The sequence below is a fragment of the Lagenorhynchus albirostris genome, chromosome 7 (assembly GCF_949774975.1).
Source record: "Lagenorhynchus albirostris chromosome 7, mLagAlb1.1, whole genome shotgun sequence".
NCBI lineage: Eukaryota > Metazoa > Chordata > Mammalia > Artiodactyla > Delphinidae > Lagenorhynchus > Lagenorhynchus albirostris.
The window spans coordinates 105,509,841-105,533,875 of record NC_083101.1 but is presented as its reverse complement, the minus strand read 5'-3'; the positions used below and the strand labels follow the sequence as shown (position 1 = coordinate 105,533,875).

General features: G+C 38.5%; 1 protein-coding gene across 3 annotated transcripts in view; it reads left to right on the top strand.

Moving 5' to 3' along the window:
* KIF13B (kinesin family member 13B) overlaps positions 1–24,035 on the top strand; it is a 187,805-nt gene that overhangs the window by 71,849 nt on the left and 91,921 nt on the right. For all 3 annotated transcript variants that reach the window (XM_060155774.1, XM_060155773.1, XM_060155776.1), the window contains exons 7-13: positions 2,687–2,774; positions 6,003–6,137; positions 8,108–8,220; positions 9,364–9,475; positions 16,083–16,295; positions 17,878–17,988; positions 23,194–23,328. In XM_060155774.1, the coding sequence (XP_060011757.1) occupies positions 2,687–2,774; positions 6,003–6,137; positions 8,108–8,220; positions 9,364–9,475; positions 16,083–16,295; positions 17,878–17,988; positions 23,194–23,328 (907 nt within the window). The remainder of the gene's footprint in view (positions 1–2,686; positions 2,775–6,002; positions 6,138–8,107; positions 8,221–9,363; positions 9,476–16,082; positions 16,296–17,877; positions 17,989–23,193; positions 23,329–24,035) is intronic.

Below are 24,035 nucleotides of genomic sequence, written 5' to 3'. Positions count from 1 at the left end.
GCGGCATGTGGGATCTTCCCGGACCAGGGATCGAACGCACATCCCCTGCATTGGCAGGCAGATTCTTAACCACTGCACCACTGGGGAAGCCCCCGGCACTTAGTGTTTTTATACAGAACTTTACTTAACATTTATCGAGTGATCACTGTATGCCAGGCACTTTGCAGTCATAGATGAAGAGCTCAGTGTGGACAGAATGGGAGTTTTGGAAACAAATAGTTATGAATCAATGCAATAATGCCTTTAAATCGTGAAGGAGGCTTGCACAAAATAGGTGAGATCAAAGAGGGAGTGACTGCCTTTGCCCGGAGGAGAAGGGAAGATTCTACAGAGAGTGCTTGATAAATTTGTACTGAGTAGGAGTTTGTCCACTGAGAAGCAGGGTGGGAACGATTCAGGCATGGGGACAGCCTGTGCCAGAGCATGGAGGTGTGGAGAAATCAGAGGTTTGGAAAGTGACTCAGCTGTCCAATGGGGCTAAAGGGCAGTATGCACAGATGTTGAAACAGGGAGCAGGGAACCAGAGGGAGGAAGGCTGTGGCCTAGGTAGCCACATCTTGCTAAAAATTGTGCCCCTCTACTTTTTCTGGCTCTGCCTTGAATCCTTTTTCTTGCACCTTCATTTCTGTGAAAAGCATCACTTTCTTTGAGATCCCAGAAATTCCTACTCTTTCCAGAAATTCTTAGCTGACTTCATTTTCATGTTTTATATTCCACAGTGCTTATGTGAATAGCTTGAACTTTACTATCTACGATTTGCTAATAGTCTTGAGTAATATCTTATATGTTTGTCTTGTGTACAGTTTAGTAATTGACAGCATGGGCTTTGGAATCACCCGGCTCTGGATCTAGGTCCTCTACTTGTTACCTATTGGGCAAGGCAAGTTCCTTATGCTTTCTAGGCCTCATTTGTACAGAAGGGATTATAACGTTACATAACATCTCAGAGGGCTGCTGTGAAGATAGACTGGGTTGATAGACCTGAGGTCTTAGAACATTTACTGGCACATAGTAAGTGCTCAATAAGTGTTAGCTGTTGTTGTCACCATGAAAGTTTCTCGAGGATTTTTGTAGTGTTTCTGAAGAGCCAAAGTGAATGGATTAAAAACTCTGAAGGTGATTCCTTTTCAGCGAAAGATTATTTGAGAGAACCTAGTTATTTTATTCAAGTACTGATTTTATTAATTCACTGCCTACTTTGTGTAGTAATAGAATTGTTTTACTCAAGAGATAATGCAGTATACACTATCTTTAAGAAAAAGGGAAATATGAAAGGAAAAAAGTTGTAATAGTTCTGATCTTTGGATATATTCTAAGTCAAATATTCTATATGTATTATTATTATTATTTTTAGAGGTTGGGGGTAGGAGTTTATTAATTTATTTATTTTTGCTGTGTTGGGTCTTCGTTTCTGTGCGAGGGCTTTCTCTAGTTACGGCAAGCGGGGGCCACTCTTCATCGCGGTGCGCGGGCCTCTCACTATGACGGCCTCTCTTGTCGCGGAGCACAGGCTCCGTAGTTGTGGCTCACGGGCCTAGTTGCTCCGCGGCATGTGGGATCTTCCCAGACCAGGGCTCGAACCCATGTCCCCTGCATTAGCAAGCAGATTCTCAACCACTGCACCACCAGGGAAGCCCTCTATATGTATTTTATATACAGTTTTATAGTAGTAAGTAAAGTTTTGGTGGTTGATCCTAGGGTACTGTAAGATTCCAAATCATTAGAAAATAATAAGTTACATAAAACAAGAATCACTTGTAATCTCACCATCAATAAATATTCTTTTTAAAAATTGTAGTATTTAGGGAATTCCCTGGTGGTCCAGTGGCACTTTCACTGCTGTGGTCCGGGTTCAATCCCTGGGCAGGGAACTAAGATCCTGTAAGCTGCACGGTGCAACCAAAAAAAAGAATTGTAATGTTTAGATTTTTTGAAGAGCTTTTTTGACATAGAATCAGTCATCAAATATTCTTTATATTTTTTGGTTGATATCATTAAGTATGCTGTATGCTCTAGGTTTCTGACAGGTGCCCTCTACTGGTTTTATTAGTTCCTTGTTTGTAAGAGGTTTATTTTTTTAACCATGAATGAGTATTTAATTTTATTGAATCATTTTTCAGGTTATTGAAATCATTTATTGAAATGATCATGTATATTTTTTTCCTCTTTAGTCTATCATTGTGGTAAAGAGCATGGATCTTTGTTCAGTGTTAAAACAACCTAGCAGCCCTGGGACAGTCCAACTTTATGTTTTTAAATCACTGTTAGACTCAGCCTGTTGTCTTTATTTTTGTCCGTTTATATTTGTTTGTCTTTATTCATGCCTGAGTTTTGTCTGTAGTTTTCTTTCTTTTGCACAGTTAACATTTATTGAGTTTCTGCTCTTTGTGCCGCATTCTGTGATCTGACAAGTAGATTGTTTGTATTTATTTGACTCTGCATTCTTTGTGGTAGTAGACATCCCCCAGTGTACCCTTTTGAGTGATGTGAGATTTTACCACATTACGAAGTTTTTCTTACTAGTCAAGATCTTAAGTTTTGGTTTAAATTCTTCTGGGATCAAGTCTGTTTGTTCTCCTTATGTGGGATCTTTGTTGAAATCAGTATGTATTTTTATTGCGCATGGCCGAGTCCTTTTAAACAGGTTAATTGTTTAAAAATTGATTCTTTTGTTTTTACTGAACAGAAGCCGTCAAACGTTAAAAGTCAGAGAGCACAGTGTGTTGGGACCCTATGTGGATGGACTTTCTAAACTGGCTGTCACAGGCTACAAGGTAACAACATCCTTTATGTGAACTACTAAAATTCACTGTAGCAAGTTTTTTTGTTGTTGAATTTGTGATCTTTTGCTGAAAAAAAAATTATGGTAGCATCACTTAATAAGTCACAAAAAAGTTTGTAAAAAAGTTACAAAAACCTTTATTAAAAAGCTTTGGGTCAGTTTAATTTTGAGAGAAGGTATACATATTTGCAAGGCATACCTATTCGTCTATTGTGAGACACATTTTTTCCATTTTTATGAGCTCTAAAATTGTGATATTCCTTACGATTGTATCTTAAAATGATAAATGGCAGTATTTTTTCTTCTGTAGTAGTACATAAAATAATGATGTTGCTTATGATTTTGTTGATTTAATGAAATAAAATATGAGTTGAGTAGTTGGAATTCAAAGCCTGTTTCTAATTTGAGAGAATCACTCTTTTACCTTTAGTTACTAGTTCTCTTCATTTTCAAACTTCACAGTTATGCTTTGTGTGAATCCGTTAGGCTTTCCTCGTTGGGAAAATGGGGGTAGGGTGAGCTGTGATGTAATATCCATTGAATTAAGAGTCGGAGACTGTTGATGGTGACAGTCTTCTCATATGACTCCTATATGACTCTGGATTGTTTCCTCTATCTCACCAAGCCTCTTTGTCCTAATTTTTAGAATGGAAATTAGTTTTACTGTCTTGACTATCTTTTGAGGTAGATTCATTAGTTCCTTTGTTCATCAATCACATTCTATCATTTGGTCAATGATACTTCATTTAGTAAACACTATTTACTTCATTTAGTAAACATTTATTGAATACCTGTTATATGCCAGGCATTGTGCTAAGTGCTGAAGAAATAAAAAAAAATGAATGAGGTGGTCCATTCCCTCAAGATGCTTGCAGATGTTATAAAGGTATTATAAAACAACATGATTTTAAGTGCAGTGAGAGATGCATTGTTCAGGGTTCATGGTAGTTTGGAGGAGGAATACCTGCCTTCAGTGGATATGTAGGTGTCCAGGGAGGGTGGTATCCAGGAAAGCTTCCTGGAGGAGATCAAATGAGATAGTGCATGTGAAAAGTCTTAGAAAACTCTACAGTATCATATAAATGTTAGGTATTGTTGTTTTAATAATGATGTTTGAGAGCTTATTTCTGCAACAGTGAAGAGAGATCAAGATTTTTTTGAGAGCTCAGAGAGATTGGAAAGTATAAAAAGACATTTTATTCAAAAAATTAAAAGATTCAATAAAGAGCTTTATGTAGGAGACAACAGATTAAAAATCAATGAATGTCTAGATGATTAGAGACCAATGAATAAATGTAGGCTAGGGACTTCCGTGGTGGCTCAGTGGTTAAGAATCTGCCTGCCAATGCAGGGGACACGGGTTCAAGCCCTGATCTGGGAGGATCCCACATGCCGCAGAGCAACTAAGCCCCTACACCACAACTACTGAGCACGCGCTCTAGAGCCGGCGAGCCACAACTACTGAGCCTGCATGCCGCAACTACTGAGCCGGCATGCCGCAACTACTGAGCCCGCACGCCACAACTACTAGAGCCCAAGCTCCGCAACAAGAGAAGACACCCCAGTGAGAAACCCGTGCACCTCAACGAAGAGTAGCCCCCGCTCACCGCAACTAGAGAAAGCCCGCACACAGCAATGAAGACTCAATGCAGCCATAAATAAATAAATTAATTAATTAAAAGAACAAACAAAAAACCGGAAACATTTAGTTTTAAAAAATGTAGGCTAAATAGAATAAAGCTTTTTCATTAAGTGTCAGGATTGTAAGATTTAATGGATCTAAAATGGATTTGGAACATCTAGAAAATTGTAAATTTTACATTTTGTTGTTTTTCCATTCTGGTGCCAACTTCTACCTCTTTTTGCAGTATTTTTACTTTGAGGCTTGTTATGTATCATGTTGAATTTGTCCTTAAATGTTATTCTTTTTCATTTATATAGGAAAATAGAATCTTATTATTTTCAAAGTTTTTCATATATATGTGTCAGTTAGGATTATGTTTGGCTGCATATAACTGAAAATAATATAACAGGACTTAAGTGCTTTGGAATATGAATTATTATCTGTTTTGTCCCTATGTATCCTCAGTATCTTAAAATGTACCTGGCTTGTAGTAGGTGCTTTGTGTATTTATTAGAGTGAACAAATGAATGAATGGTGAGAGGGCTGGTATGGCGACTCCAAAGCTGCTGTTAGGATCTAGATTCCTTCCAGCTTTCCACATAGAGCCAGGTCTTTAGTAATGCCCTTGTTCTCATAGTTCAGGATGGCTCAGAACCAGCATGTGATAGTGTGCCTATTCCCTTTAAGGTGAATTCCCAGGTGACTTTTTGTCTCATCCGCTAAAAGTTAGTCATATCACCAGGCTGAGTTGCAAGGGCATCTGGGAAGTGCAGTCTCTTAGTTCCGCTGCAGTGTGCTCAGCTAAAGATGGGGTTCCTTTACTGGAAACGAGGAGGCTGGATAAAGGAAGGCAACTAGTACACTCTCTCACAAGTACAGTATGTTTCTTGTTCCTCATTAAAATCCTTGTAAGGTAGATGATGTCATAGCTGTATTGTTATTTATGAAACTGGATTTCAGACTGCTTAAGTAACTGTTTTAGAGCTTATAACATTAAAAAAAAAAACCCCAAAGATCCCATGATCTTTCGAGTGTATTATGCTGTCTCTGTTTTAGTTACAATGGCAATGAAGTAGTGAATCTGTGCGGAAAATTAGTCTCTTGATGTCCTCATTTTTAAAAACAGGTCTGGTAAGATATACACCAATGCGGTGATGTAATGCTTTGCCTGTGTGAAGGGGTTACAAATTATTTTTGTTTGCTGTTTATTTATACAATCTAATTTGATTTACCAATTAACTTCTATTACTATAATTAAATAAGCTAAAGTTTTTCAGATTTCTAGATGAGATGAGGATTGGCATGGCATGTTTGTCCATCTTGTGGGACTTCAACATGTAGCTTCTAAACTTTTCTAATTCTTGGTCAGAGCTGCTGCTTTATTCTGCACCTACAGTAAATAATGTATTTTATTTGAGTTTTCAGAGAGAGTGCTGGCTATTGTACTCTGTGGGGCATAATGTTCATCGAGAAACAGAATGTAAACTCCAAATGTGGTTGACTAAGTAGTGAAACTTGGAATGCATTTCGTAGTATAGCAGAGTTTTAATGTTTATTAGATAATGAAATGTATGTCTATGACTTGTTTCCACTTAGGATATTGAATCTTTGATGTCTGAAGGTAACAAATCTCGTACAGTTGCTGCAACCAACATGAATGAGGAGAGCAGCCGATCACATGCAGTCTTCAAAATCACCCTCACACACACTTTATATGATGTGAAGTCCGGGGTAGGTGTTCAGATACATGACCTTTTCTTTTTTTTTTTTAATTTCTAAAGTGGATCATGGTTTATCTTATTCCCTTCAGGTGTTAGATGACTTAAAGTCCTAGCCAGGCATGTGTATCAATTAGAACTCAGGACAAGAAACAGAAGCCACTCTAGGTAAACAGAAAGGGATTTAATAGAGGGAATTGGATGATTACAGAGTTGTTGGTACACCTTCTGAGGAGTGATTTCTAGACTAAATCTCTAGGAATAACCTCCAGAAGGGCACAGATCTCATCCAGTGAGGATGGTACTACCCCTGAGGCCACCCTCAGACCTGTGAGTTCCAGGCACACCCCAGAGCTGTGATCCAAGATACAAGAGTCAGTGAGGCCACCTTCTTAGAGCCCTGGTAGTTGGAGAATGTGAGCTGGGATGCCTTTTTAGGAAAACTCATATATCCACACTCCTGCTTGCCAGCAGAAAATAAGCCAAAATGGGTGAGGGGGATGACCTCTACTTTGTTTCTGCCTTCTAAATCTTAAGCAAGAATATGTGATTGACAGAACCTAAGTCACATCCTGAGCCTTGGCTGCAAGGGAGTCTGAGAAATGTAGGTTTTAGCTCTCCACCCTCTCCAAATAAAGGAAGTTGGAACAGAAGTTATACAAGCTGATGGCCCATAGTCTCTGCCATAGCATTTTTTGAGCTTTCAACTCTGATGGCAAACTGTATAAGCTAATAATACTCTAGCTGATTTAGTGGAGTTTCTTTTGAAGTGTTACCTTCTGCTAAACAGCAAAGTGTTAGAAGGAGTAAGTTATACTGGAGAACTTGTACTATAAGATTCTAGATTTGTGGAATAATTTTTTGAGCATTTGGACTTGAAGCTTATGAAAAGTAACAGAGCCAGAGATGTGTATGCTTCTATCACACTGAAAACTTCTGTGTTGGCTCATACATTTGTGTTTTCCCTCTTACTTTTTATGTGAACTTTTGCATATTTTATTACTACCCTCCAGCGAATCAATTTCAAATACCAGAAGCTAAAATGATCACCCTGGCAAAGTGCTGTATTTTGGCAAGATTTTCATTTGCTGAGAGCATATTTTTCTTCTTTTACCATCACAGCAAGATTAGCGCAACGACAAAAAGTTCTTTGTTTTCTATTTCCTTTTCAGCATAAAACAAAAAACATACTGACTTTTTTTTTTAAACCAAAAGTACTTTTGATTTGGGAAGCTTAATACCCTTTTGTTAGCAACATGTTTATTTATGGAAATAAGTATAAATGTATACTTTAAAGGAAAGTTTTAAAAAGTGATCCAGTCTATAGATTTTGGCATTGCTTTCCCACATTTCTTACATTGCTGCAGAAGTATAAACTATCTGTTTTTGAACTATCTGTTTTGAACTATCTGTTTTGAACATTTTTGATAAAGGAAAATGTCAGTATGTATAACTAGAAAAATATGTAAATTTAATACCTGAAATTATGAAACAAGGGAATTATTATATGAATAATATGAAAAATTTTAGAAAGCATTGGGTCTTTGAGGGATCCTTCTGTTGTATAAAAGTCAGATTTTTTTGTATCATAAGACATTCAAATATTTTCTCTCAGGATTATTGGTAAATATATATGAAATTTTAAGCGTGGTTTCACATATTAAAATTTATACCTTATGAATAGTGCTTTTGTATACTTCTCTAAGAAGATTTTGTTGGGTTGTCTTCAAAATGTACCATATTGGGGGGCACTGTTTTGTTTTGAGATAGTTTTCTGTCTGGATTCGTAGTTGTGTATAATTTTGTGTGTATCTACTACTAGATTGTGTAGTTTTCTTACAGTTATGTAGCAGCCCAAATTAACTTTAAAATAACAACAGATACGCTTTAATAAAGGATTTAGATAATAAATTCATTCGGTAGAGATGTATCACTTTCTGTATTCTGTAACTGTTTGTTAGTATTTGTCGATTTGCTTCCTAGACATCTGGAGAGAAAGTGGGCAAGCTGAGCTTGGTTGATTTAGCCGGCAGCGAGCGAGCGACGAAAACGGGAGCGGCAGGTGACAGGCTGAAGGAGGGCAGCAACATCAACAAGTAAGTTGTCCAGAGGCCTGCCTCTGTTGCTTCAGTGACTTAGTAGCCAAAAGGGGGAACTTCTGTAGTTATTGAAAGAATAGGATTCCGGAATGACTGAGGCTATAAATAGTGTAGAACTTTTTTTCAGAGATATTTTTTAAGGGCCCGAGCCTGTTTTATGTTTTGTTGAGAGGCCTTCTGGGGCTGAGGAGCACAACCTCAGTCAAGTCCAAGGTTTCCCAAGGGCAGCCCTATTGAGGTTCGGGGCCAGGGAGTTCTTTGTCCCAGGGAGTGGTCCTATGCCTCATAGGATGTTTAGTGGCATCCCTGACCTCTACCCACTAGGTGGCGGCAGTACTTGCCATCTCTCTCCCCAGCCCGAGTTGTGACAACATAGATTATCTCCAGATACGGCCAGCTGCCCCCTGTGGGGACATAGTCACCCTCCAGTTGAGGGCCACTGGTCTAAGCTATAGAAACAAAGATAATCGGAGCATCAGAGTCCAGCTGTGGATCTTGGCGTGGGTGTCACCGTCTGAACAAACAATAACGTGTACTGGCTACATTGGGCTTTGCTTTTTATGACAGCTGTGGTGCTTATTTATACCAAGGTTTTACTTTACAAAGTAATATTTTGTGCACCAAGTCCTTCATATGGTTATACATTTTCTTACCTTAAGCTATATTGTTAGCCCCTTGGGGGCAGGAATCTTTTCCATCCTTGTGGCTCCCAGAAGGACACTTAGTAACCAGCTGGAGATCATAGAATACCATCATCCAGATGCTACGCTATTATTTATTTATATATATATGAATGTTCTTGCCTTGTACTATGTTTTAGTTAATCGTATTGTGTTTGTGGCATCCTTTCTTAAAGATATGTGGTATTTGTGTCATTATCTTGACCTAATGGTTTACAGCTTACATTTTTTTTACAAAAATGAAAAAAAAATTGAACTAAGCAATTTTATAGCTTACAGTAGTATTAGAGGGATATCAGCATTTAGAGTTTATGTGTTCTTAACCTGAGCAGCAAAATGCTGACAACAGTGCTGTTCTCGTGCTGGTACAAAGGCATCTTGATGTTCAGTCTTTGTGCTAAAATGTGACATTTGATACACTCAGGTTTTTACGATTATTACGGTTTGTTGCACCATGCAGGTCCCTCACAACCCTCGGTCTGGTTATCTCAGCCCTAGCAGATCAGGGTGCTGGCAAAAACAAGAATAAATTTGTTCCATATCGTGACTCAGTTCTCACTTGGCTGCTCAAAGTAAGTTTTTTTCCCCCCTTTCTGGGATGCTCTTGGTGGTTGGTGAAAAGGAAGAATAAAGAGTAGACTCTTGATTTCTCCCAATTATAATTTCCTACATCAGTGTTCAAATTTAGAATCATTAGACTCTTACATGATAGTCCTAATTTTAATGGATTAAGCATGGGTTTCTTTCTGATTCACCAGGACCCGGAAGCAGGGGGGTTTGCGGCACACCGAATCGCACAGTCGCCTCTGAGATGTGGGGACTAGAACAGGACCTAGTGCTGATCTGATAGCTGAGCGCGTCATAGGAAAGGGGTTTACACTGTGTTCCAGACCCAGCTGGACTGCTGCTTCCTTCTCACAGACTCCTTTTGTTTGATGGACATTTTGGATCTTCTTTTTCTGTTTAACTTCCAGACTACTCACGATCATTTTAATTTGCTTTCAGCTGCTTAAAGCTGTTGTTAAAAGGTAGAGTAGAGCACACATTCACTGGTTAATTGATTCAGCATGAATGAGAGAAATGGAAATGAGGAAGAAAAAGCCTGTATGAAGCGCTGTGAGGAGGATGTAAGGAAACGCTAGATACTCCTTGCCCTGTAATCACTCAGTCCAGTAAGGGAGAGAAGTTGTGTACACAGAATACTATAACACAAGTGGGTGATTCCATGAGAGAGAAGAAAATGGCATGTAATCGGAGTTTGGTGAAGAGAGAGACTATTTCCAGGTTTCTTCTAGTCTTTCAAGATTCCCTTTGGTCTCGATAGAGCTGGTGTGGTGGATTAGGTATTGGACTGGGAGTTAGAGGATATCAAATCTAGTGACAATTTAACTCCTTATAAAGTTGCCAACCCGGAATAAAATATTTTACCTAATGCTCTTTTAAAAAATGTTTTTAAAATGGAAAAATAATTTTGTGAGCCCTGTTTAGTTGTGTGATGGCTTATTTTCTCAGTGATCAAGAATTTATTGAATACCTGTTACTCACTGTGCTAGTGGTTGAGCATATAAAGATGAGTTAAGCGCAGGCAGCTAAGTAGAGAACACAGCTTTTGACATGTTTAGAGAACCATGTTTGTAAAGGGAGTAGGGTTTTCTTCTAGTTTCTACACCCTCTCAAAGGCTTTACTAGTATTCAACTTTACTTTCTAAAACTCTACACAGTGTTTGAGCATGCTTTATTAAGTGAAATTTGCCACAGTAGAAAATCAGGTAGATTACTTCCTTTGGCCAAAATGCAATAAAAGTAGAAATTTAAAACAAAAGGATAGGGACTTCCCTGGTGGTGCAGAGGTTAAGAATCCGCCTGCCAATGCAGAGAACACGGGTTCGAGCCCTGGTCCGGGAAGATCCCACATGCCGCGGAGCAATTGAGCCCGTGCGCCACAGCTACTGAGCCTGCGCTCTAAAGCCTGTGAGCCACAACTACTGAGCCCGCTCGCCTAGAGCCCGTGCTCCGCAACAAGAGAAGCCACCGCAATGAGGAGCCCGCGTGCAGCAACAAAGACCCAACACAGCCAAAAATAAATAAATAAATAAAACAAAACAAAACAAAAAGATAAACAAAATTTGATGATTAAAAACCACTTGTAGGGCTTCCCTGGTGGCGCAGTGGTTGGGAGTCCGCCTGCTGATGCAGGGGACACGGGTTCATGCCCCAGTCCGGAAGGATCCTGCATGCTGCGGAGTGGCTGGGCCCGTGAGCCGTGGCCGCTGGGCCTGCGCATCCAGGGCCTGTGCTCTGCAGCTCGAGAGGCCACAGTGGTGAGAGGCCCACGTACCGCAAAAAAACAAAAAACAAAAAACCACTTGTATATAACTCTTGAATTAAAGGGATACATATTATAAAACGTTTAATTACCAAGGAAATAATTGTCTCAAGTGTCAGTAATTAACCTTGAAGTCTCATTTGTTTAATTTCCAGAAGAAATCTCAATACGATACTTCTTCCTCACACTTTCCATAGAAACATCTCCTGATCATTCCTGATGATTTCTGGATGTGCTTGATTTAAAAGAATATTCATTGTCCTGTCGTTCCAGTGTTGCTGCTTCAGTCCCTTTAACCCAACAATAAGAAATACTTTGTTAAGTTGACGTAGTTAAAATGGCCTAGGTTAATCATTGAGTGTCCATCCCATAGGCTGGAGGCCAGGAGAGCTTGGGTCAGGAGAATCAGGTACTGTGCAAAGTGCTTCACATACATTATCTCATTTATTCCTTGGAAGGCAGATGGTGGTGTTCCCATTTTACAGATGCGGCAACGGACACAGAACCTGCAAGTGACAGAACCAAGATAGGAATCCAGGGCTGACCTTGCTGCCCATCTTCTGTTGCCTAGGCTGTGCTCTTCTTACCAAAGGTTTCTTTTCACTAGAAAGAGAAGCACCTTACTTTTACCAAATGTGATAGAAACTGTTAAATATAATTGAACTTGAAGAACAAAACTAAACACTTTTTTAAAAAGCTCACTTTATCTTCTGTTTAATAAAACTAGGCTATGATTGTAACTTCTATGTGTTAATTCTTAGGCTAAAAAAATGAATAGTTTCCTTGATCTTTGTCATATTTTTCCTGAAAAACTACATGACCTTCTTTACGATGTTTGACTTTTGTACAAGATCATAAGTAGGGGCATTTTTGTAAAACCTATGCTGGGGTTTAAACAGTTTTCCCCAAAGCCTTTTGGAATCCATTGCTACACAAATCATTCTCCTTTCAAGTGTCTTTTATGTCTTTTATGTCCTTCTTTAATTCTCAATTAGTCTAATTCTTCCTGATCCTTGTTTGACTTGGTATGATGCTAGTATTCTCCACTGTGACTTTCATCCAACTCATAAAATTGCTCATCCTTTATAAGATTTGCAGTTTCTTTTTAAAGTTTTCTTTTGCATTGTGTTCACATTATAATTATGTAGTGCTCTTAGAGTCAGAGAAACTGCTCACACTTGGTGATTTGGCAGGGGGGGGTGTGACGTGGGGGGATGGGGATGGATGTGACTGCTCCTCTCAGGCAGGGTTGAGCGCTTACTCATTCGGTAAGTGGTCAGTGGAGAACTGTTTCATATTAAGATTATGTTTTCTTCTCTCTGTGACTTTCTAAATATAGGTCTTAACATCAAGTAACTTCCTGTAATGAGTGCTCCAATAATGAATATCTTTGGAATTCATCTACTTTTTTGCATCCTTACTGCCAGTTCCTTAATGAATAATGAAGGCTTTCTTCTCTCGCCTGGGTGATTGAAACTTCTTTCCTGGGCTTTCCTAGTTCATTCTGTTCTTTACAGTTAGGTTGCTGTCTTTCTAAATTAATACTCTTCTTAAACTTAAATGTCTTCGGTAACTCTCCAGGGGCACTTATGATAAAGTCCAAGTTATTTAAAGACTTGCGGTTTACTAGGCCCCTCCCTACTTGTCAGTGTTCAGCTTTTGCTTCTTGCCATTATCAGTTCTAGCTGAGTGATGAGTACTTTTACTTCTAGGACTTTGCTCTTACTCTGCTGGGAACAGTCTTCCTCCTCTCTTCAATCCCTCTTCCTACTTCCCTCTCCCATCCGCTTTACCTAGGTGATGCTTATTCATCTTTAGGTGTCAAATGTCACTTTCTCTGGGAGTCTTTTCTAACCTTTCAAGACTGGGCTTTCTGCTTTTTCTCTGTTTTCCCAGACCATATTGTATTTACTTCTACTTTAGTTCTTAGCATATAGTATTTGCTCACCAGCATTGCCCTCTAGATGGTAAACTCCGTGAAAAGTTGAATGAATGAATAATTTCAGCTCTGCTCTGCACTAGCATTATGACCTTTGGTAAGCCTGTCAATCTTCCTGGGTCTCATTTTCTCGTCTGTAAAATGAAATAATTTGATTAGGTGACTTCAAAGAGTTCTTTCAGCTTTAAAAGATTCCGACTTCCAAAATTCTTTCTCATGTCCATTTAATTTGCAGTTTCTGCGTTTGAAACAAAGCTCATCTGATTTGCCTAATTGAACAATTAAAGAGTAAACAAGAAGCATTATACTTTCTCCTTGAATGGGTGCCGGTTCTTTTGTTGCTGTTTCCTTTTTGCTGATGGCATGAGGCCATTTTTGAATATGAGCATATTGTTGCTCATGCACAAGGGCTTTTAAAATGTCAAGTATTAAAAGAAAAATGTCAAGTATTTGTTGTTTGCCAGGTTTCCTTTTCTCAGCACAAATTGAAGCACAGTATGCATGCTTTTCTCCTGTGGTAGTTATTGTTACGAATCCCCTTCTACCTAACCGCATTTGCTCTTCCTGTGGGCTAAGAGAATGCAGTGGTTCTGGAAGGGCAGCAGTGCACCACGGCGCTGCTTGTGAACTGAATTCCAGCCTGAGATGTAATTCCTATGATCTTGATATATGACATTTGAATTCCATTAACGTGCATGGGATTCTTCTTGACATCTTTCTGGAAGTTGCCAAAGCTGGGCACCAGCAATGTGAGATCAGTGTCGGAAGTAGAGTGAAGCAAGCAGTCATCCAGACTTTGCAGAAATTGCCTTTGCTTCCTAAAGCCCAGATTACTTTCATTTCCTCCCTTTTCATGCATCGAAGAGTTATTTCCTTCAGTGATATAATTATCTTAGCTGTGTTTTCTGTGGAAAACCAAAATTTTAGTAATGGATGAATAAGGGGACATACTGTTTGTGATTATATTGGACTGTTAGCAACACCTAGGGAACAATTTTGTTTCTGGCACTAGGACAGAACAATTTGGAAAGGCTTCAGGTCTGAACTCTCTCTGTTGCCAGGTGTTATTTTGTTACTGTGCTATCGTGGGTAGCTGTGAGGGAGTGGAAATCATATTGGACTGGAAGGTAGAATACAACTGAGCAGGAATGTTTTCACTTCACTAGTTCTGGATCTGTAGGCAAGGTATTCAACCTCCTTTGTCAGAACAAACCTCTGGTTTTTCATCAGTAAAATGGGGATACTAATACTCTAATTCACAAAAGGCTGAGGACTGAATAATCTCTGCACAAAGGTGTATAAATCACGGGTGGTTCAAGCAAATTTTAGAAATATTGATAACAGAAAACATTTCTATCTTCAAAAGTAAGAATTTTGTATTGGTTAATGCAGCCCAAAGATAGAGTTGGCTTTCTTGTGATCTAATGAATTCCTCATTAGTGGCCAGCCTGAGTGTTCTCTCTAATATTGTGAGTCTATAATTCAGTGATACTTTACTACTGAAAGGGGGCATTGAGTCTAGTCTTCTGGGTAACTCTCATCCTGAGATAGAGTAGTGGGAGTTATCTATGGCTGTGCAGCAGATTACCCTGAAAACTCAGTAGCTGGGAGCAGCCATCATTTGTTATCTCAGAGTTTCTCTGGGTCAGGATTCCAGGTGCAGCCTGAGTGTTCTGGGAGGGGTCTCTCCCGTGGCTGCAGTGCAGGCGTCATCTGGGGCTGCAGTCCTTGCCGGGTGCTGAGGTTGGATCTGCTCACCTGAGTGCTTGTGGGCAGGCGTCAGAAGATGTGTTTCCAAACTCACTCCTGAGGTCTCTTCCTCGGGCTGCCTCACCTCATGGCAGTGGTTTCCCTGAGTGAGAGAAAACACCCACAACAGAAGCCAGTCTTTTATAATCTAATCTCAGACGTGGCAAGCCATCAGTTCTGTGTTCTCTTCCTTAGAGGCAGATCAGAGTCCCGCCCACACTCAGGGAAGGGGAAGACATGGTGGTGTGAATTCCAGGAGGCGTAGATCTCTGGGGGCCGTCTCAGAGGCCGCCTGCGCAGCTGGATTTCATGCAGCCTTTGTGTGGCGAAGCGGCGTGGGGTAGACTTGACTTCCCAAGTCCTGTTTTGTAATCCTGAGTTATATCTAGTTATTTTTTAATGTTCTCAAGGGGAAGTCGTTTTTTGAATTTGTTGAAGCCCATCCTAAAGTCCCTTTAGCGGTTTTCTCTAATGGAGATGAATGTCTTTTTTTCATCACCCTTATCTGAACTCTAGAAGCGGTTGTATAGAACTTGAAGCCTGTTTCAGTAGTTTTTGAAGTGCTGTCAGATGGAATACGATGAAGTACCTTCAATGTATCTTTTGTTTTCTAAGACCATAATTGTACCTTATGTTTTAAAAATTTACAAGGTGCTTGATAGCATTATAACAGCACCACTTTCTGAGCTATTATTCAGGCTTCACAGAGACTCCAGGTACATGGCGTTATGGAGTAGATTGTAGGTAATCACTCTTTGATCAAATACTGTTACGACTGTTCAGTCTTCTCAGGGAGATTTTGTAGGCACTTAAGAAAGCATCCTTTTTTATTCTGAGCAGTCTGCTGACTTATGGTGTCACGTTGCCTGTTAAAAGAGGACAAATTGACTTAGAATTAATTTTTATTAAACTGAAATAAGTGTGGGCTTCATTGTATTTCCCAGTTCTTTCTCAAAAACCAAAGCTCCCTTTTGCAGAAAAGTAGCTTTTGCCAGCGAAGAAAGAGCATGGGACTGGGAGCCAGTATACCTGTACTTAAGTCCTGGCTTTGTCCTTCAATCTGTGTTTGACCTTGGGACATTATCTCATCATATGGGGCTTCAGCGTTCCCATATGATGTTTTCTTCCAACTTTAAAATGGTATTCACGTTCTTTTCTTCTCCAGGACAGTCTTGGGGGTAACAGCAAGACAGCCATGGTAGCTACTGTGAGTCCGGCCGCTGACAACTATGACGAAACCCTTTCAACCCTGCGGTATGCAGATCGTGCCAAGAACATCGTGAACCACGCTGTGGTGAACGAGGATCCCAATGCACGGATTATCCGGGACCTCCGAGAAGAAGTAGAAAAACTCCGAGAGCAGCTAACCAAAGCAGAGGTATGAGGCACAGCCGAGCAGCATTATGGGTCTAGGAAAATCCAGTAAAGCTAGAACTTGACTTTTCTTCCCCCAGGGCCATAAGTGATGAGTAGAGTTTTTGAATTTCCTATAGGAAGAGAAATTTGAGATGAGTAATAAAGGAAGACAGATAAGTTGTCATAGTTGAAATTTAGATAGTTTTTACAGGTGTTAAAGGATTGAATAGGAGAGAATAAGGGGAATTGAGAAAATGTTTCTTTCCACAGTATAGGCAGCCGACGAGAAAAGAGGTACAGTAGAATAGGGTAGAGAAAGAGAGATGCTTGAAACAAAAATAGATACAACTTAATACTAGTGCAGCAAATGGTGGTGAATGTGCATAGGCTAATTAGAAGAGGAATCAAACAGATTTGTGTTGTATCAGATGTTCACAGGTTGAAGTCCAAACAGAAATCCTAAGGAGGTCTTGCACACCATAATAAGCTAGTTTTTCCATGTTATGGGTTAATTATGTTCATAGGAAAAAATATAGCAGAAGTAGCCATCTGTTTAAAACTGCCCTGTTTCACTATCCTTTGTACATTCTATAGTGTATGATGTTTATGTTCCATTACTGAATTTAAAACCTACACAATTCTAACCAAAAATCTTTTTTATTAATTTTTAAAGATTTATTTTAAAAAATTTATTTTTATTGAAGTATAGTTGATTTACAGTGTTGTGTCAATTTCTGCTGTGCAGCACAGTGATTCAGTTATATACATATTCTTTTTCATATTCTTTTCCATTATGGTTTATTACAGGATATCGAATATAGTTCCCTGTGCTATTCAGTAGGACCTTTTTGTTTATCCATTCTATACGTAATATTTTCAAATGCTTATCCTTTTATCAAAAGTGGGATGAAATGTCAGATTCAGGATCCCTACTTTAACTAGCATTTCTGTTCCCATTATTTCCAGGCACTGTGCGATTCTTTCTTGGGCCTGAGGCCGTAGCCCTCTTCTCATGACCTGTTTTCTGGTAGTACAACAGTAAATTACACGGTCAAAACAATTATCTTGATTGTATTTTTGCCTGTTGAATCCTATCCTGTTTTTACAGGAATAATTTTACAGTTCATCAAGATTCTTTGAAAGTTTGTTTCTGTCTTCCTGGTATCAATAACACCGTCCAGTTTTCAACATGTGCAAATTTAGTCTGCATATACTTGAAGAAATACCCAAAGTCATCAATTAAGAGTAGAATGAGTCACACATATGAGTCTAGACCTATTGAGATTTAAAAAAATAAGCCCTTGGTAGCTTGAACTTTTTATCTCCCTAAATGTAATTAGCTCTCATAGTAACAACAGGTTAGAGAAAAATGAAAAGGTTAAGTCTTCTTTCAAACCCACTGGATAACTAGGTGAGTCTGTGGGACCCACACAGTCTGGATGCTGTGGGTCAGTGACAGTCCTTGTGTCTTAGGCAGGTCAGGGACCCCAGTGAGCTGTAGAGCTAAGAAGAGTCAGGTGGTTCCTCTTGTCCTCCTGGATTTAGCGAATTCTTTTTTCAGGGCATTGTACAGACGTTTCATGAAATAAACATTTTGCTTGTAGGCAATGAAATCTCCAGAGCTGAAAGACCGGCTGGAAGAATCAGAGAAGCTAATCCAGGAAATGACTGTGACCTGGGAGGAGAAATTAAGGAAAACCGAGGAGATTGCCCAGGTTTGTGCTTCCTGCTTAAGGAGAGAGAAACGTCGTGGTAGTTTGCGCAGTGCAACTCGGAGCCTGTTTCTGATTTCTTTTTGATTTTTAGCTTTGAAGATGGCAAATCTAGCAGATTAAGATTTAAATAAGATCTAAATCCAGGAGTCTGTACTTTACAAAGTTCATTTGAAGGATAAAGACTTAATTACAATTAATTGTTCATTATGTAAGAAATATATTTTTAGTGTCATAAAATTTTTTAAATGATATAACTAGCCATTGGCTCTGAACACCCAATTCTGTTAAGTGCTTTGCAAACATAAGGAACTTACCCAACTTCAAAATTATTAGTAGTAGATATTTAGGCTATGAGCGTCTTGCTTCCATATGCAAATCAGTAAAAGTAATATGAAATACCTAAATCTGAGGTGACTGTCTCTTATTTTTAGACCATTAAATATAAAGTAGTGAAATCTTCCAGCGGGTGCATTAGCATTTGGAAAAAATCCTAAAATGTCCAACTGTGTGCCTAGTAAATGGTTTACTCTGTGACTTTCCTCTTAGATGCTTATTCAGCCTCTGTTTTAGAAATATATATGGTAATGTGGAGGTCAGTACCACACTGAGCAATCTTCTCATGATTGGATAACTCTGATGGTAGATTTAACTGAAATCTTTTATTCTTCCATTTCTGTTCGTTGGCCTTAGTTTGTTCTTCCAAAGCTAAGAGAATAAGTGTCCCACTTGTATGTAGTAACTAATAATAACAGTAATAACCAATACTTATTGGGTACATGTACATATTGGGTCCTATGCTAAGCACATCTAAATATACAGCATTTTATTTAATCCTCCCAATGGCCCTGCAAGATAGGATCTGTTATTACCCAGATATTGAAAGTCACCTCTACCTCTTCCCCTCCTTTTCTAAAACTAAAAATTTCTTGTGTTTTCAACTGTTCTTTGTATTAACAAAATAGAACTTGCTACTTCTTTTGTTACCCAGTAGATTCCATCTTTCAGTGTGCTGTCCAGAATCAATCGATGCATCAGATGTTGTAGGACAGTACTATTATTATGTAGCATAAGGTGGATGTTAGATTTATATTAGTGCAGACTAGGATTTAAGTTGATTTTTAAACATTTTTATTACAGTCCTTTTCAAAATAAATAAAAATATGAGTGTAATAAATCCACACGTACCCATTACCCAATTTCATTAAAGACCAACATAAGAGCAGTCTTGTTTTATCTGTATCCCTGCACTGGGTTATTTTAAAGCATATCCCTCAGATTACAGAGAAGAGAATACACCAGTATATAAACTTTACTTCTCATTACATATTACACTTGCTGTTTTTCATAAATTAAATTCTTATTTAATAAGAATTAATTCTAATTATCATTCAATTTGGAACTAATTTATGTGAGCATTTTTGGGCTACTCTGAAAATAAAACATTGACTTTGAAGTGCTATTGTACTTGGGTTGCTTTGCTCTGATACGAAGCAGGGTAGGTCTAAGTGAGAGTGTAGTGCTGATGCAGCTTATCTGTAGCATCTTTCCTCACCTAACTGTCCTCTGTCTCGGTCATATGCCCCTTTTGAGGACAGCCTGATTTTATCCAACACCTCATTTAACACCTTATCTTTCCAAGCCCCCAGGCTTCAGTGCTGCTGAGCTTTCTTCTCCTCTCTCACTGGTCTGTTGGTCATTGACCTCTTTGCAATACAGACTGGCATTTCCTAAAATGTATTCCTGGCAGTATAGCCACAGACTGCTAATAAGTCTTAACAGACTGTTAATAGCTACAGACTGTTAATAAGGGAAAAAAATGGTTCATGATCAGATAACTTTGAGGAAACCTAGGTGAACTCAGCCAAATGGATTTCTTTTTTGAAGAGCTCTCTGGGAGTCTGTTCTAAGTCAGCCAGACTCTCAAAGTCCTCTGGGTTCTGTGGCATCTTCCTCTAGTATGCCCGCCCCCGGAGATTGTCCCTGCCAGTGAACCCTGTGGAAGCTGTCTGTACCCTTTTGACCCTTAAATCATGAGTACTTTATTTACTATTCAGTTTTTTGTGTGTACTTTTATTACCTAATGAGTTTGTAAGGTTCTCAAGAAAAAAGGCTGTATCTCTTAATTTTTGAAACTATGTGCTCAGTAGTATTTTTGAGTAAACAGTCAGAACTCAAGTTGACTAATTTCTCAGCCCAGTGGCATATCTTTGATACCAAATTCTCTTTATTTTCATCTTTTATGTTCTCAATAAAGAAATGTACACTTACGTGAGATAGATCAAGGGTTAGCAAACTAAGCCCTTGGGCAAAAACCCGGCCTGCCACTTCTTTTCATGGTTTTATTGGAATGTGCCATGCTCATATGTTTTTGTATTATTTATGGCTTCACAGTTGAATAGCTGTGACAGAGACCATAGGACCCAGATGACTAAAATATTTACTGTTTGACATTTTATAGAAAAAGTTAACTAATCTCTGATATCAGAAGCAATATTTAGTAAATGTAACTGTATTTTATCATACAATACTTGTTTATTCTTTGAACTGATTCCTAGATGTTGCAAACTTTTGTTGTTTTTTAATGATTAAAAACTTCAAAATTTTTGGCGGCAGATGTAGCAACGAATTGACAGTTTTTCAACGCTGTGCCCTTTGGTTTAAACAAAAATTTTGTGGTATTTCTACCATTATAAAATCTCAAACGACAGGAAAACGCTTAAGGAAGTAGGATAAAACAGTAGTTTACTCTAACTGCTAACTTAGACAATTATTCATTTATATTTCTTTCTCTGGCATAGATTTGCTCAATGACCTTGGGCAAACCTATATTCAGTGACATTCATTCCATATTCAATTATCAATATTGAGCAAAAGTCAGAGAGTTATTGTTGGAGAGTGTGGGGATGGTTGGAAGTAAGTAAGTCTGGCCATTCATTATAGGGCTTTGAATGTCAAACTAAAATTCTTAGATTTCAGCAGTAGGAGCTAGAAAGATTTTGATTTATCTGTTAAAACATTTACTATATGCTATGTACTATGTAAGTATATCCTGGCTGTTTTATATACATTATCTCATTTAAATCCTGTCTTCTCCCTTACTCTGAGTGGCTTTACCTTTGTTAAGTCATATAGTCTTTTTCAGGCTTGCCTTTGCCTCTGTATGAATTAAAATTTTGCCACTAGATGACAGTAACCAAACTTCTTCTAAATCTTTTAATTATTTCCATAGTGAAAATTACTAGAGTCCTAATAAGAATATAAGTAGAAGAAACTATTGTATTACAAAAGTAGTATTTACTTATAGAAAATACAGAAAGATTATTATGAAGAAAATTTAATTGAACGGATCCAGTCATCCAAAGAAAACTACTGTTAATATCTCTGTGGTTTCTTCCACGTTTTCCCAGTACACAGATTAATATACTAGTTATACCCTACATTTTAAATTTAATATTAGTTCATGAACATCTACCCACTTCATTCGTAGTTTACAAAAAAAAGACATTTTTATAGAGAAATGTTTCTTCTCATTATTGGAATAATTCTTTAATTACACCAATATCCCTTTGTAAAAGACCTTTCACTCAGTAAGGGACCATACAAGATATATTAGAATTGCTTTCTTCGTTTTAGGAACATGGTTCTTTATCAAGGATAATCATTGCTTAGAATTGAGTGCTGAAAAGTAATGGCTAGTGCTAAACCACTCAGCACTTCTGAAAGAACCCAGTAATGTTTGTTAGAGAAGAGACTCAATTCAAAGGCCCAGAACCAAAATATCCCCTTCAGTATGTTTGTAATAGTATCATTCTAGGGGTGATTGACTGGGTTGCAGTGGCTGTATAAATTAGGATGTGTGCCTAGAAATAGCAAAATTCTAAGGCTGCAATTTAACTATACTGCAGACTTACTGTGTGGCCCTAGTTAAGTGACTTAGTTTGTGTTGTCTTTCCTCAGAATCAGAGGTTCTTGATGACTCATCACTATTCTCTATTTATACATAGTTAAAGACACCCTGCTCTGCCCTGATTCGGTTGCAGGATTCATGCGTATCTCCCTAGGTGCACGCATGTGTATGTTGCATGTACTCACAGATCGGTAGGCACGAAAAGGAAAGGTTCATGTTCTTATGAAAATAGGGCTTTACTGAATATGCAGATTTTATTTTGATAAATTCACGACAGCGACGATTTGAGTGCTCTTCTGTGTTATGCACTGTGCTAGGTGCTAGGAATACACAGTGGAGAGATAGGGTCCCTGCCCTCACAGAGAAACGGTCGAGTAAAAAGTTACCAAGTTTGAGAACAGGTGTGCTCCAGACAGGAGGAATAGGTGTAAAACTCTTAAGCTAGAGAGAGCATTCTTGAGACTTTGAGGGCCCTGGAAGATGTTCCACTAACTGCGTACAGGCTTTGAGAGTAGGGGTGACAAGATGTGACGATGGTGAGTAAATGGGCCAGATTGAAGGGCCTTGTGGGCTTGGTTGAGGGAGTTTGGCCTTTATCCCTGCTGGAGACCCACTGAGGATATCAAGCAGCAGAGTGTATTAAATACTTGGCTTTTCAGAAAGATCACAGTTGAGTAAAACACACTTACATTTGCTCACATATACAGAATTAAATGTGAAAGGTGAATTCAGGATGTTAGATATTTTCAAGAATGAAAAATGAGAACTTAGCATATTTGATTGCTGTTTGTAATGGCTTTATTTTATTTATTTAAAAAAATTTATTTATTTATGGCTGTGTCGGGTCTTCGTTTCTGTGCGAGGGCTTTCTCTAGTTGCGGCGTGCGGGGACCACTCTTGATCGCGGTGCGTGGGCCTCTCGCTATCGCGGCCTCTCGTTGCGGAGCACAGGCTCCAGATGCACAGGCTCAGTAGTTGTGGCGCACGGGCTTAGTTGCTCCGCGGCATGTGGGATCTTCCCAGACCATGGGTCAAACCCGTGTCCCCTGCATTAGCAGGCAGATTCTCAACCACTGCGCCACCAGGGAAGCCCACATGGCTTTATTTTTGAAATTAAAAAATTTTACCTAACAAAGCAACATTATAGTTTAGAAAGAGAACAAATGCAGTAACCTATATAATACCATGTCCTAAGTAACATATTTGAGTTATAAAGTTATTTAATAATTACTATATGACTTTTTATATCTTGCTGCCTCAATAGCTGTGGAATTAATACTTCTCTAATGCCTTTACAGGAGCGGCAGAAACAGCTTGAGAGTCTTGGAATATCTCTTCAATCTTCTGGAATTAAAGTTGGGGATGATAAATGTTTCCTCGTTAATCTCAACGCTGATCCTGCTCTGAATGAACTTCTGGTTTACTACTTAAAGGTGAAGTAGTAGGCTTTTCTATTATTTCCTACCACAGAATAGAGCAGTATTTCACAGTATTTTTTTTTATACTTGGAGAACCATACATATTCAAAAATATGAGTTAGCAAATTGTTTTTATTTGATTAAGCTGGAGTATAGGAAAATCTTGAGTTTCTGAGATCAGTTTCTCTTTGTAGTCTTTGAGTGATGTCATTCGACCTAGTAAATATGAAAGATGATATTCTGATATTATTTCCAACAAGTTAAGTAGCTTAACTTCTATCATTTAATATGATTAAACCAGGGAGTTAAGTAGATAACTTTAAAGCTTACACAGTGACTTTTAAACTAAACGGTTTCATCGGTAGACTAAAGCTTTTGTGATTTCTATGAAGCACAGCTTTTGGTGAGTGGTTTCTTAGCTTACAGAGGAAATGTTTAAAGAAAGTTATTAGGACCACTTGATTTGAAATTTGTGTTTCCAGTAACTCTTAGGAAAATTAAAAATTTTGGATTATCAACTTATAAAAAAAGAGAGTAAGTCACTTAGGGACTGAGAGGGTCAGAGTATGGAGCAGAAAAAACCAGATATACATTGAAATCTATATATATTGTATATATGTATATACTCATATACATTGAAACCTATAGGTTGTGGGATGTATCAGGAAGACAAGAGACAACTTTAGGATGAGCATGATATCAGACACTATATAAATTACAAG